At 32.4% G+C, this 13692-nt stretch overlaps 1 protein-coding gene across 2 annotated transcripts in view; it reads right to left on the reverse strand.

Moving 5' to 3' along the window:
* Window positions 1-4519: 4519 nt before the first annotated feature.
* Window positions 4520-13692, reverse strand: part of LOC124353838 (kelch-like protein diablo) — a 63484-nt gene continuing 54311 nt past the window's right edge. For both annotated transcript variants that reach the window (XM_046803859.1, XM_046803860.1), the window contains 3 exons: window positions 12808-12919; window positions 12097-12274; window positions 4520-5545 (listed from right to left, as the gene is read on the reverse strand). In XM_046803859.1, the coding sequence (XP_046659815.1) occupies window positions 5293-5545; window positions 12097-12274; window positions 12808-12919 (543 nt within the window). In that variant the 3' untranslated portion in view covers window positions 4520-5292. The remainder of the gene's footprint in view (window positions 5546-12096; window positions 12275-12807; window positions 12920-13692) is intronic.

Genomic DNA, 13692 nt, shown 5'->3' on the forward strand with positions numbered 1-13692 from the left:
CAGCCAAATCCAAATTCATGACATGCACCATCATCCACCTCACTGTTGCCTACATTCGTGTAGAAATGAAGTTTCTTGCAAAATCTCTAGGTCAGTTCGTTTTCGAGATATGCGGTGGAGAGACAGGCAGAAATGAAAATTTTCTACCCCCTCCTGTGTTGGCTCAGACCACGAGTTTCAGCCATCGATATAAATAGCCAAATAGTCAATCTTCACTTCGTTACAACTGACAGTCAGGTTATTTCTCAGAATAATTCCTCTGTCGATTTCACGAAAAGCTAGGATATTGTGCTAGTTTTGCTTATAAATATATACAATAAATATTTGCAACCGCCAACTGTGGTCACATAAATCTGGATCGATGAGAATATTCTTATGCAGCTGTAAGATAGATGTTTATGTTTAAAAATATCTTCTGATAAAATAGCATAGACGAAAACGCCGCAGTATGTAAACAGCACAATAGATGGAGACGCTATTGTGGACAATTCTCCTCCTTCATATCTATCTTGTATGGTCATATTTTGTTATATTTTCCTGCGTATATTCTTTATACATTTTACATTATATTGATTATATTTTAGATTACATTGATTAGTGTTTTATTATTTTACTCAATACGACAATTAATTATAATAAGAGAGATAAGTTACGATAATTTGTACAATTGGCTGAGCGTTAGTGAAGCTTTTCACACCATAGGTTGTAACAATACAATTTCATTTCTGTCTGTCTGTCCGCCCGATATTTCGGAAACGAGCTAACCTATAGACTTAAAATTTTGCATGAGCCACATATGAAGCTTCATTTCTATAGAGGAAACACTGAGTTCGATGATGGTGTAGATCTGTCCAAGGAATTGGGCTGAGTGTTAGCAAACATATTTACTTTTGTCTTCCACTAACATGATGGAAACGAGAAAATCGTAGAATACACGAATATGTAAATAAAAATGTATGACATTTTATAGTCTACAATAACACATGTAGCTATAAACTTGAAACTGCGTACAACCTCAAAGAAATCAACACACAACCTCCAGTTCAAGTAACAACGCGACACACGTGATGTGTATACCTTTTTGTATAAATATTCAAAAATAATGCTTTTTTCTGCGTAGAGTACAATATATGGTTCCAATAATATACCTGCCGGCTCAATCGGAACCATAAAATCTTAAAAAGAAAAATGTTATGACAATGAATTTCTTTCTAAAACATGGACTAGGTTTAGTAAAAATTAATCCAAAATTACGTTTGTAAACATATTCATTTATGACGGTTCAATTGCATAATTGTATAACTTTGAACAGTCACCCACTTTAAGCCTTAAAAGTTATAGAAAAATAAGTCAGAATAAATGTTGCTTGGAATTAATTGTCAATTTTATGAAAAGTCCTTAGTTTGGAGTGTGTTTTTGACGATGGAAGGATTGTGAAGGAAATAGGACTTTTCTAATATTTGCCATCGTTCGGTGATAGAAAATCAGTATCATACAAATGTTGAATCATACAACACAGAGTTTTGTATCACAGAACGATGGAAATGTTGGGAAAATATTGAGAAGTGTTAATTTAGATTTATTTTGATAAATACTCGAGTCACGAGGGGATTGGATAGGCATTATTAAATCTACCTAACAAAAACAAACCACATATACACTAATCTATGAACATATATAGAGTTTTAATTACATTTATGAAAAGAAAATACTTTTTCTAGAACGTTAAAATATATATTTATTTAAATCAGGGAAACCTAATACAATAATAATAATTATAATAACGTTTATAAATGTTGGTGCAATAACAGCTGATGAAAACACACATTGATTGGTACTTGTATTACAACAATGATTGTATTATCTTTGATTTTAAGATCAAAACAACTTTTCATTTTTGTAAGAGTTGTGTGACTATTGCAAAAATTGCTGCGTATCTCGAGGCAAAATTGTGTCGAAAATTGTGTACAACAGCCGAGTATCATAAAAGGTGGCAAATCTCGATGAATATTACACCAATCGTCATAATCCTTTAAAATTGTAAATGACCGTCATTATAGTTTTAGATTTTAAAACATATAGACGATGTTGCTAGGGTGTATAACTTATAAATCTGTATACAAAATTTCAAAATAAGAAATTTGGTGATTTTTAAAATTAAAAATAATACATTAAAATGACTAAATGGTGTACGAATGAGTAACTGGAGTTTTGCGGACGATTATCATATTTATAATATACTTTAGGCCCATAAGTAATGCCTTAAAATATTGGTAGAGAGTTCTTTGATTCACGTTATAAATAACTTTGACACAACAAAAATATTAACTGCAATTTACGATTAGATTCAAATATTAATTAATATTACATCATCAGAGAAGTATTTAGTAAGCATATGTTAATCTGCTGAGTCGATATTAATGCTATAGTAGAGTTGAGCCATATGTTAACGACATTACATCATCGATATACAATGAGTAGCGGATAAATAATTTTATGTTATTGGATAACTTGATATTATAAATTAATCGTACGGTTTATAACAGCAAATTTCACTTATTAGTTTTAAAGCATATTACTGGTAATTAATGATTTGGAAGGATAACAGGATTTCGAAAATTTTCTATTAGTATATGTTACAAAAAGTGAAAAACAACGTTTCGAGATCTGATATATATTCTCTTTTTCAGGTTGCTGGAACCCAGTACGTAAAATTAACAAAACGCGTGTCCAGCTAAAGTCGATAAAAAGTTGCACGGCTCCTATGTAAAAAAAACTATACTTAAAATTGACTCAAAATCATCTAATACGCCTACCACTAAACAATACAAGCGCATTACTGCACGATATGTATGAGTTACATGAGGTAAGTAGAGACTAAACAAGAATAATGCAATAATGATACGTGACGTCATCATTTCACGGCTTTACAGTAATAACATTAATGCAGACAAAAGACAGGATTTTGAAAAGGGGGAAAGCGTCGAAGACGGCTCCGACCTCAGTTTTTCTAAAATTTCATTTACTCGTCTCTTTAGGTACATACTGAATTTTAAGTAAGAAAACTGAATTAAATTCTGCGTACTTGAAAATAATAAATTTCGTGGCGTCATTTCCGATTTTCAGAAATATTTTATCAGTACTTCAAAAAATTTACAAGTAAAATGAGTGCGCAGCATTTTTTTAAATCTTCATAGCATTCATTGAGAAATAAATTTGAAACTACAGAGCAGTCAACAAAGACTAACGGATGAGTAGAAAACACTGTAGGCCTAATAACATTTGTTCTACCCGTAACAAGCGTCGCAAAGTTAATCGGTTGGCTCCTAGTACTTTCGGTTTTGTGAAACTCTTTTCTTGAGAATTAATTATGTTTTTGGAACCGTACTGGATTTCCATTGTTGCTCCGATGAAGAAATTATATCTTTCGTAGGCATGAGATACTTACTTCCGGACGTTCTAATATACTTCCGGTATAAGGAGTAGAGTTATATGTGTAAAATTCCAGCTGTGCCTTGAAGCTGTGGTTGAGTTTACCGACCTGGTGCTAAATCTCTCCACAGAACGGTAAGGGGTTACTTAGCTTCGCTTAGCTCAACCAGTAAGTTCCGTTATAGAGTATTGAAACAATCATAAATAAATGGTTAACTCGTCAGTATCATTACTTTCTATATTTGATACAAACATAAACATTACGTCATAAAATGTAATTAATGTAAATGCAGAGTTCAACAAACCAATATTTCCTGTTCACAAGGAAGTGACCTTTCAAATGTCTCTTCGAGCATTTATTTACTTTTCATTCACTTAACCCATTGATAATTTCAATTTTTTAAATGGAAATTCCCCCCCCCCACCCCCCCCCCCCCCCACCCCCCCCCCCCCCCACCCCCCCCCCCCCCCACCCCCCCCCCCCCCCACCCCCCCCCCCCCCCACCCCCCCCAATACAATTTTCACTCTATAAAACTTTTCCCAACTAAAACAATCCTGACAACAAATCATTGAACCATAAATATTTGATTTCAACTATGTACCTACTTCCCTTATAATGAACTATATTGTAATTCAACACCTTCACAGCAGGTAATCTTAAGTAGGCTACACCGCAACATACACACTATGACGTATACCGCAGTCAACACGTTAAAACATCCTAAAACTATAAAAATAAAGCTTCAATATTTTCTGTTAAAATCCTTTCATAAAATATTGCATTGTTTATTTTTATTTTATTTTTTTACTAGATAATTACTATCAACTATTACTGTATCAATATTAATCACAGGTACTTTATATTATGTACAATTTCAATCTGTTCACATTTACACTTATGTTAACAAATGTGCTTGTGACTGTAGATAATAAAATCTGCAAGCAGGTCTTCACAAGTTTATTTCCATTTGGAGTACACCAAAAACTTTGTCTTACTGTTTATTATTAATACTTTGCCATTTACTACCTGTTTCTCGTGGCTTTGCCCGTTTATGAGCACTTCTGGTTCAAGTAAACTATATTTCCAACGCCGATGTACAGTTTACTTTGTTGTCACGATCAAGAACATCTGTGTATGTTTATAGCCACTGTACATGTACATGTAACTTACTTTATTATAAGACATCCTGTTATTTAGGTTAGGTATGGTTGGCCAACCAATTAATATCCAGTTTCAAATTTTGATGTATTATATATTTGTGTATGTATCTGTGTCTTATTTTAACACTGTTAACGACCCTGCAGAAAAGATCATTCATTTATACCTTTCTAAAACCTGATTGATAATGATGTTTTGACATCAAATCTGGTCCTGGAGATAAAGAAAACCAAAAAGATCAAAATTGCTAAGTTACTTTTGATCACAAAAGCTGTAAATAATTTACCTATATGCACACACACACAAAATGCTTTCTAAATGCCACTATGATACTCCTTTATAACTTTTTGATTTGAAAATCTTTATGGCCTGCTCTAATCTGAATCTCCACAGACCTTTCTTTTTAATACAACATGGCTTTGAAAGCTTAAATTTAAATATAAAACTACAAGTTAAGTAACCAAATTGACAACAACTTATTTTCATATTGATCCTCTTCACTATTTGAGATTGAATATTGAATGTTGACTATAGTTGCCACACAACATTTTACAAATGCTCATATTATAATACAGTAATTGCGAAAAAGTAGTCTTGAGTATAATCACATAATCCCAGACACTCCAATTACAATAAATTAACTGTTTGGTGTTTAAATCTATATCTTTAATGAGTCTTCTAATATTTTCAACAGATGTTTCTAGGGTAACGCGGGAGGGCTGACGGGTAGTGTAATGGTAGCCATGGCCTGACCTACTCGAGATCGTGCCAGGCTAGGCTTGCAGTGCCAGCGTCGTGTGTTCGGGTTGTAGATATCACACGTCGCCAGCTGGTGGACTCCGTCACTCCCTGCCGCGACGTAGATCCTACCGTCGGCCACTGTCGCTCCGTGGCTGTGGCGTCCAACGGGGAGCGGTGTCTCTGCCGACCACTCATGTTGCAACGTGTCGTACCTGGACATAATTTCTTTTAACCCTTTCAGGGCCAGGACCAAATATGAGATGTTGCAAAATTTTTTCACATATCATATCCCCTTGTGACTAGTCATAAGTGCCAGGCTAAAATTGGTGATTTTACAGTCTCTTTGATTAAAATTTATAACTTTTCATAAAAATTAGAGAATGACCTAAAAGTTGCACCAAATTACTCGTATAGATATATACTATCAACAAAAAAATATATAGATGTAGTTTTAAGTAATTTAAATTTTTAAAAAAAAATGTTTTAATGGATTACATAAAAATTTTTTATTTTTTTAGAAAGGAACAACCATACAAAATTTTGTGATTTCTCTCATAAATAAATTTCTATTACACATTTTGTATAAATACGCATAATTGTACTTCGCAACATTTTATAAGTGATAAAGCAACTAACTCTTACACTGCAAGAAACTTAAAATAAATTTTCACATTATGGATGTACCTGTAAACAGATGATTGTAGGATCCATAAACAGTTTCAATACAGTTAAAAACACTATTTACCAATAAATATTTACACAATTTTAATTGAAATTTATTTACACTTCTTCTATTTACAAATATGCTACTTACAATTTCACTCCCGTGAGATCGCAAATTGTGTTATTGTAACTACTACACACAATAGCTAAGCACGTAACTACTAACACTACTAATATTTACAACCACAAAATAAAATAATGAAGAAGAATCCCGCATACAACAATACGATTACACTGAAGCATAAAGAATTAACAACAATAGATCGAGTCAGCTGATAATGTCACGTGACAATTACGAAATAAAAATGCATAGACCTCCAAAATAAAAATGATATTCATATTAATTATCTACAAATATACCAGGGAATAAAAAAACATAAAACTTGAATCATTTGACGTCGTATTTATTTAAGAAAACAACGAATATTGCCACCTGGCACTTTTCAGACGCGATCTATGGCAGCAATATATTGCCGCCTGGCCCGGAAAGGGTTAAACAATCCAACCCAGTCCACCATTTGATAACCTCTCCACCATTTTGTCTAGGTAGATATAAATGACACAACAATAACAGTATAACACTTACCAGAAGATGTATGACACAATAAGAACTAAATGTATTGTTAACTGTCTGGGCTTTTGATTTATTAATAAAACATGTATGATCAACATGTATTTACACTAGAAGGAAGGCTTCAAAGTCCATGACCTAAAAATGTAAATATTTAATGTTTACACTACAGGGATGTTACCAACAAGCTGGAAATGAATGGTTGCCAGTATCAAAGGGTTAAAGTATCTAACCTTCATAAGTTACAAATATATTTTACAAAACTCACCATTGCACACACTATGATTTGTTAGTAAACACAAGCAAATTAAAAAACAATACCCAATATTTTTCATAGAAAAAGTCCAAGTGACACTTTTCCATCCAAATTCGATAAATAAAAGTCTAATACTGTAGACTCTTGGTTAAACAAGCCCCCTATTGTCATATAACCTAGGTAGTCAACTATTCCCATGAGGGTTCACTTCTGGTTGATTTATAGCAAAACAGATTTGTTTCTTATAGGATATCCATGGGCAACCCCATGGATATCCAGAAGCAGCATGTCACTAACCACAAATGTCTAGAGATATTAGGGTAAAAGTGTTGGTCGATAGGTCTAGTTTACTGCAGAGAATGAATGTTGGAGTAGGTAGGACCTTCCTCATCTCTCCTGCCCGCTTTGAATAAAAGGAATTGGAACAAAGATGCCCTCTCTTTCTTCCAAATGACATGACTGAGATTAAGTCTCTATCTTTCCATGGTGGATGTATCATGGGATTTCAAGAGAATGTAGCTCCTGCCCCCAACCTTACTTATTCTGGATATCCTGTTACTCCCAAAGCAGTGGAAAGGTTCTTTCTTTTAGGACTAAGTGCAATGATAGGTATCTCATCTCAGGTCCCAAAGGAACAACAACAATACGGTAGTCAACTAAGAGAATGTAATGACTACAATGAACGTTATATTGAACATATTTAAGGAAAAAAAGAATGACAGCTGAATCTGTCTGGTACTATGAGGTACATCACAAGAGCATACAACAAATAATCTACCAATGTAATATCAATACTCAATATAACATTTTTGTTACTGATAATTTAATTGAAAATATCAGTTATCAGTTATATATAATGTGCCCTAAACAGTAACGCAATAACAAAGTCAGAGTATAGCATACATGTTACACCACTTTGATAATCAATACAAAGATTGGAATCGTACAGTGATTGTATGTACTGATATTGAACACGTATTGTTAAGCCGTTATTATTCATGTAGCCACACATCCACATAACTACACTTTAACTCTGCACTTAAACAAGAAAAGTTTTAACAGTTTATTTAATCAGAATTTATAGTTTAACTCAATAAAAGTCAACAACTAAAAATTGGTCTGGAATTGATACCTTAGGAAAAACTAAACAATTTCAACTTCTGCAGAGTAGAGTCAAAATAAACAATTAAAATTATCCCTCAAACATAAAACTGAATTATTTTAATTTACTCTTTATTACTTAAGTTCCAAAATTGTTCATAAATTAACTCTCAACTTGCCTTTGTAATTAATTTGTAATAAATTAAGAAAATTACCTTTGTAAGAAAATTTAAGTATATCTAAACAGAAAGGATTTATTACTCATTGAAGAATATTTTTATCACTGGTGTCATTGAGGGAATTTTCCTAACTTAAGTGTTATTATATAAATATGGTCATATGTGATGTAGTTTTAAAGATTGTATCACCAAATTTCAAACAGGTATTTTATTTTGGTGAAGTATCATATTATAGAAAAGGTACTAAAACAAGAATAGCTCATTTAACGTTAATGTAATTTATGTCATTATGTTCAAACAAAGATAATTACATTTTTCATTACAATTTTGAGGGTGGAAAGATTTAAAATGATGTTTACATCTTAACTTTTCAAGATTGTTAAAATACCTTGTAATTTCTAAAAAATTTAAAATAATTTAAACCAATTTTTTGAGATCGATGTCATGGAAAATACATTCACCCTAAGCCTCTGCTGCGAGCTGTTTGACAGCCATAAATATGAGATGGTGGTCTGAAACACCCTTTATAAACAAGACATGAGTGAAAAACATTAAATTATTATGAAATAGTATTGAAAAATAATCCAGAGAGTAGTTTTGTAGAACATTTAAATGGTGTTGTATTAAAACTGTTAGCTATATTAAGCCTGTTTATAAACTTCTTCAAGGAATTAATCAAAGTAACAGGTTTGAATGGAATTAGTTACAACTAATTATAGTGTTCACATAATTATTATATCAGTGAACACTATATAAACAACAAGTTATATTGACACATAAATTATTGTATAGTTCTGAAAAGTTTATGTGACCACCATAAGGTTTTAAGATTAATTTTACCATACAAACAAACTTATAAGAACACAGTTTTTATAAATTATTCAAAAATCTACACCACATCCCAGTTTACTCTACAGTGGATGAGGTGAATAAAATTATTATATTTTACTTGGTAAGAACTAAGTAGTTTTTAAACATTCTGAAAACAAGATGAATAAGATAGTTTAAAACTAAGGCTATCCAGAAAAATCTAGTATATTCTAATGCTTAAAATATTCTAAGCCTAGTAAATGCTAGGATTCTGCTTAAGGCAATTAAGTTGAAACAACAGGCAGCATTTGTCATGTCCTCATCTCTATCTGTTGCGATCTTCTATCTTTCACACTCTTTGTTACGTTCAAGAATTATATCATTACTGTGATTAATTTTCCTGCTAACACAGAATCAAAGTGAATCTCTTTTGTCCTGTGCTCTGAAGATGATGTTAGTGTGGTATATTTATTTATACTTATAGGCGTATTTGTCCGTGTGTCAGATTTTGTTTTTTTAGGTTCTCTTTTTTATTCATTTTTTATTTCCTAACATTAGTCAAGATAACAGGTATTTATTTTGCTAGGAACAATATATTTTACTTCACAAATATGACACTTAACACTATATACGTTTTCTCATCTCATTGCGTTTCATTTGTACTTGCTCACGCAGAGCAGCAGTTTCGTATTTTCTATCTACATTACCATTGTTTTAAATTATTTTTGTCTTCTTCCTCGTACTTATACTCCTCATTAAGGTAAACTAATTATTAGGGTGTTTCACCACATTACAAAGCACTGAACAATAAACATACAATGACCTTTGTAATGTAATCTAGTGATACACCGGATATGTAATTACAATGTTGGAAACCTTTTCTTGACGTCTAAACACTCGTTCCACAATCACTCTTTCTCTTGAAAGAGTTAAATTCAAACATGTTTCTTGGGCATTTCATGGTGCTGAAAAGGATCTATAAGCTATGGAGTAATTCCATTATGTGAATCCCTCAACAGACAAACCACACCATTGTAATAAGAAATAATGTTTCTATTGGGGTCTCACTAGATTCTGGCATCATGTACAATGCCAGGCCACTTCTCTGAGATACTTGTATTTTTGACTGCATCAGTTAAATTGTATATTTATGCTTGATTACCATTTTCTGTTTATATTTATTCGACCATGAAGTCTTTTATTTTAACATGAGAAAAATCTAAAACTCCAATAACTGTAGGGAGTTGAAATGAAGTTTGCCATAAAAGGCTGCCCCTTTCAATTCTTGTACAGTTGAAGGGAATTTAATCCACATATTACTGGATTATTCAATAAATTGATTCAAAATGAAATAAACTGTTTTTGTCAATGTGCTGCGATTAACTCCTACATCATTGATCACTCCACTCTGTAAACCTGTGATACAAGTTGTTTACTTACATATGTGTAAAATAAACAGTAATAATTGTTTTTGTCAATGTGCTGCGATTAACTCCTACATCATTGATCACTCCACTCTGTAAACCTGTGATACAAGTTGTTTACTTACATATGTGTAAAATAAACAGTAATAATTGTTTTTGTCAATGTGCTGCGATTAACTCCTACATCATTGATCACTCCACTCTGTAAACCTGTGATACAAGTTGTTTACTTACATATGTGTAAAATAAACAGTAATAATTGTTTTTGTCAATGTGCTGCGATTAACTCCTACATCATTGATCACTCCACTCTGTAAACCTGTGATACAAGTTGTTTACTTACATATGTGTAAAATAAACAGTAATAATTGTTTTTGTCAATGTGCTGCGATTAACTCCTACATCATTGATCACTCCACTCTGTAAACCTGTGATACAAGTTGTTTACTTACATATGTGTAAAATAAACAGTAATAATTGTTTTTGTCAATGTGCTGCGATTAACTCCTACATCATTGATCACTCCACTCTGTAAACCTGTGATACAAGTTGTTTACTTACATATGTGTACAATAAACAGTAATAATTGTTTTTGTCAATGTGCTGCGATTAACTCCTACATCATTGATCACTTCACTCTGTAAACCTGTGATACAAGTTGTTTACTTACATATGTGTAAAATAAACAGTAATAATTGTTTTTCTTCCCAAATATCTCCGTTACAATCTAAAAAAGAGGTTTGAAAAATTAAGAATTTGTTAAGTAACAGTAAGGTTATTTTAAATAAACATCAATGAGTTTGTGTAACAAACTTCACTTGGGTCACAGAAGTAGTGCAGTAATACTTCCATCTGCTGCCGCTGCAGAGAGTGCTCCACTTCAAGTTTCCTTCTGCTCAGGCAAAAACTTCGATGTCAAAAAATACACATTTGGTTTTCCAACCTGAGATGTTATTTACAACTGTTTATTTCCCTACGCTCATGATAAGTCTTTCTGACACGAACTTGCATGAACATCGCTGTTTGTGCTGTATAAAGTTACAACTGAGTAACAGCTAGCATGGCCCATTCCTGGAGTGATAAAAACTAAGAATAATAACAGTGTTTAATAAATAATACTGTCTATTCACCTAAACAGCTTATAAAATACTAGGTGACCGGATCTCCTTACAATATTCTAGACTTAGTAAATTCTTCAATTGTTATACACTTAATAGGTAAAATATTCTTGAAAATTGGTTAGTAAAAGCAACAAAGCAAATACTAGTTTTTATTCACCTCAACCAATATATTTGAGGTATAAATTTATTATTTTTAAAAAACCTTTTACAACAAAAGATGTTTTAAATTGTTTATGATTGCCAGTAACCATTTTACTTTTTGTCTGTAGTGTACAACTGTGTCAAGATAACAATTCTGCATAAATAAAAGTTTGCTACTCTTCATTCTTCTCGGCTAGCTAATAAGTTTACCCAACAAGTAACCCAATGTTGGATGAAAGCGTTTATCAGCTAATTTTTTTAAGCATTCCTCATATCACACTGATGAAGGATACCTGTGAAAATCAGACAATCAATCTGCCCCAATATTGTTACACTCTGAATTATAAAATATAATATCTACTTCAAAAACATTGATTGATTAAAAAATCATATTAAGGATTGAGATTGATCCGGGAAAGTTAGTGAGTAAACCTTACATTTGGACTGAGAGTAAAGCCTGTCCTTCCGCATCCAGCCCGCCCACTACGTACAGGCGGGTGTCGACAGTCACACAGGCGCAGTGAGACCTCGGTTCCTGCAGTGGCGACAGCGGCTCCCAGTGCTGGGTGTGTGTGGACATGCGCTCTACAGTCGCCTGTACTCCCCCATCTGCGCCTACAAAGCATTTTATAACAACGCAATTTACACATTTTACCTTCAAAAATGATTTACTTATAGGCTAATTAACATTAGGCTAAATAAGCAGATGTTTGTGAGACACTAGAGCAAAATTAATACTGGTTATGTTTTTTATATATCATTATGGAATGATTGTTAAACGCGTTGACAGAAAGCACTACTATCGGTTTCAGAAAAAGTAGGCTTACCCAATTTTACAAATAATCCAAGTAAAAACTTAAAAATCTGCTAATTAAATTTAATTATGATGATTATCATAGGAAATAAGATGTCTTTCTGGATCTTATAAACCTTATAGATGATACTTGTGGTTGGTACATCTCTAAGTATACGTACACAATAAGTAACTTTTCAACAAACATTTTTCAGATATAGTACAAACAGGCCAAAAACAAGATAAACCATTGAATGTTTAGTACTTTTTTATGTATCATTTATAAACCAAGAATGAACTCTTTGTTTGGTAGACTGCGTGTTTTTTCTACTATAACTGCAGAGTTGTACCGTACCAGCGCCTGCAATAGCATATACGTATCCATGGGCTGCCAGCAGGCCGTGGTGACTGCGGTTGTGTGACATCGGAGGTAGTGATCTCCACGACTTGAAACCAGGCTCTAGCACCTGTAGGTACATGAATATCAGTAATTCTTCACTGTATGATAAAAATAATTTACTGAGGAGCTAAATTCTGAGAATGTTTTAATGTTATGTATATATTAGTGTGATTGAAAACAAGTTGGCTGTTAACAATAAATGTTGACTCTTTTTCCTGTTTTTCTGTTGTCAACATGAAACTGGTTTAGCTGTATTTTAATTGCCAACATTTTCACTTTATAAGTGTTATGTTAAGTGGAGACAAAATCAATAATTAGAACATTTACAATTCACAACCAATTTTAACTATAAGAAGAACAAGTTTTAGACCAAACTTGTTATTTTCAATAAGGATGCATACAAAACTGTCTATCATATTAATTCCACTTACAATGCATTGTAATTCAATTTGATATATTGTCCAAGCTTACTTTGTTTTAATTGTGATTTTCCTAAATTTGGTGGTGTTGAGAAAAGCTTATAACATAAATCCTACCAAGTAATTAGACACATAAATAGCATTCAGAATTCATTGAGATTTCAACATTTATATTAATGGTTAACATATATCAAATCGGTTATGGAAATTATACTGCCAAAATCAAACAATGCGCAAATATCAATAACTGTATGGTTATTATAAAATGTTTTAAGCTGAAACTATGTATTTTAATTGTTGGTACTACTACTGATTTCAAATTTCAAGTAAACAACACTTTCTAAACTTTCACAAACATATCAATTACAACATTATATGTTCCTATATTCATATTCCTGTTAATGTACAGAATGTTCATGCA

This window comes from Homalodisca vitripennis, chromosome 2 (genome assembly GCF_021130785.1).
Source record: "Homalodisca vitripennis isolate AUS2020 chromosome 2, UT_GWSS_2.1, whole genome shotgun sequence".
NCBI classification, from domain to species: Eukaryota; Metazoa; Arthropoda; class Insecta; order Hemiptera; family Cicadellidae; genus Homalodisca; species Homalodisca vitripennis.